Consider the following 1,759-nt stretch of genomic DNA (forward strand, 5'->3'; position numbering starts at 1 on the left):
CACGCCGAACTTTTCCTTGCCCGTAAATTTACTCTCTTTTGCTATTGTCTGTCCGCTTTTAACTCTCATTATAACAAAAACTAAACAACAATAAAAATATTCCCTCCCAAAATAAATTAATCTATAATATCTAAACTAAACAGTCTTTTTATATCATAACAGTACTATAAGGCACAAAATCAAACTTCAAGGAACATTGTTTTAACGCCATCTAAACATGGATGTAGTAACGTAAAAAAGAAAGTTACCACTATAAGATATAAAGTTGTGTTAACCTACAATTTTTAGAGAGATCTTCGTCATATGGAATTACAACACAAATTGAAAAAAAAAGTTTAAGAATAGAAATTAATCGTGTGAGAAACTCATGAAATCATAACCATATTGTTCTTAAGCTAGTGTTAACTTTCTATGGTAGACTGATGGGGGAACGTAAAGTGTTCATATTTCCTATGAAAATGATTAAGTGAAGTGCAAGAAGTTTACTGATAGATAAATATATATTATACGTAGACGTGAGCCAATAGATCAGCATCATTACTAAGTCCTGGTCGCCCTCTATCGGCAGCTTCGTTAAGGGTCTCGAAGACGTATATCCAGTATAGTGGTTATGATTTCTAATTCAGGTTCACTGATAATTTTATCTTAACAGTATTATATTACACATATAACAAATTTTATACAGATTATTAATAATGAGGGAACTATTTTTTATGACTTTTGACTAATTAACTTTCTAGAAAACAGCAAACGTTGATTTTCTGGATAACTTGTATTCGGTTCTTATATATATATATGGGTTCGTTTCTGTTGATCATAACTCCACAGATATTAAACGCTCTCTGAATTAGACCTATCTTCCAAAATTAATTCATTTCATGTAAAGAAATGTGTAATTTTTTCATCCATGCACATGTATCGAAATGTGCGGAATCTTTTGACATTAAATACAAGTCAACTTACCCGCATACACTGACTGTGTTTCTAACATTTCCTGTAAATCATCTAACTCCATCTTTGGCTTGTCTGTATGTTACGAGTTTGAAATATATGCAGACAGTCTTATCATATCATTATAATATATCTATGTAGCAATAATAGTTTTAAAGAATGTGTAAAACTTCATTATTCTAACAATAATTACTAGTTACGCTCAGAAAAGAAAAAATCTGTAGCAGTCACCATTTTGTGCGATGTTCGCGTTGCTACCGAGCAATGTTACTTTACACCAATTCAGGGTTAGAGATTATATCTGGAAGGACGACGTGTAATTAGAAAGTGAACGTTCTACAACTGGCTACCGAGCACGTGACAGAAAATCACGTTTCTAGACTAAGTACTCATGTCTAACGTCCTGTACTCCTGGTGGTGAACCCAGTCTAAAAGGACGTGTGATCGTACAGTTTTAGTGGCATGTTTAAAGTCCAGACTTTGTAAAAGGACAACATAACTGTACGATTCACATTGGTGGCATGTTTAAAGTCCAGACTATATAAAAGAACAAACTGAACGATTCACAAAGGTGGCATGTTTAAAGTCCAGACTTTGTAAAAGGACAACATAACTGTACGATTCACAATGGTGGCATGTTTAAAGTTCAGACTATGTAAAAGGACAACAAAACTGTACGATTCACAATGGTGGCATGTTTAAAGTCCAGACTGTGTAAAAGGAAAAAAACTGTACAATTCCCAATGGTGGCATGTTCAAAGTCCAGACTATGTAAAAGAACAAAGCTGTACGATCCACAATGATGGCA

The 1,759-nt window shown here is 33.5% G+C and overlaps 1 protein-coding gene across 1 annotated transcript in view; it reads right to left on the reverse strand.

Moving 5' to 3' along the window:
- The window catches only part of LOC106477002 (extensin-2-like), a 3,695-nt gene extending 2,680 nt beyond the window's left edge, over positions 1–1,015 (reverse strand). Inside the window, exon 1 of the mRNA XM_013937609.1 lies at positions 964–1,015. Within this exon, the coding sequence (XP_013793063.1) occupies positions 964–1,015 (52 nt within the window). The remainder of the gene's footprint in view (positions 1–963) is intronic.
- Between the last annotated feature and the right edge of the window lie 744 nt (positions 1,016–1,759).

The sequence above is a fragment of the Limulus polyphemus genome, unplaced genomic scaffold (genome assembly GCF_000517525.1).
Source record: "Limulus polyphemus unplaced genomic scaffold, Limulus_polyphemus-2.1.2 Scaffold12495, whole genome shotgun sequence".
Classification (NCBI taxonomy): Eukaryota; Metazoa; Arthropoda; class Merostomata; order Xiphosura; family Limulidae; genus Limulus; species Limulus polyphemus.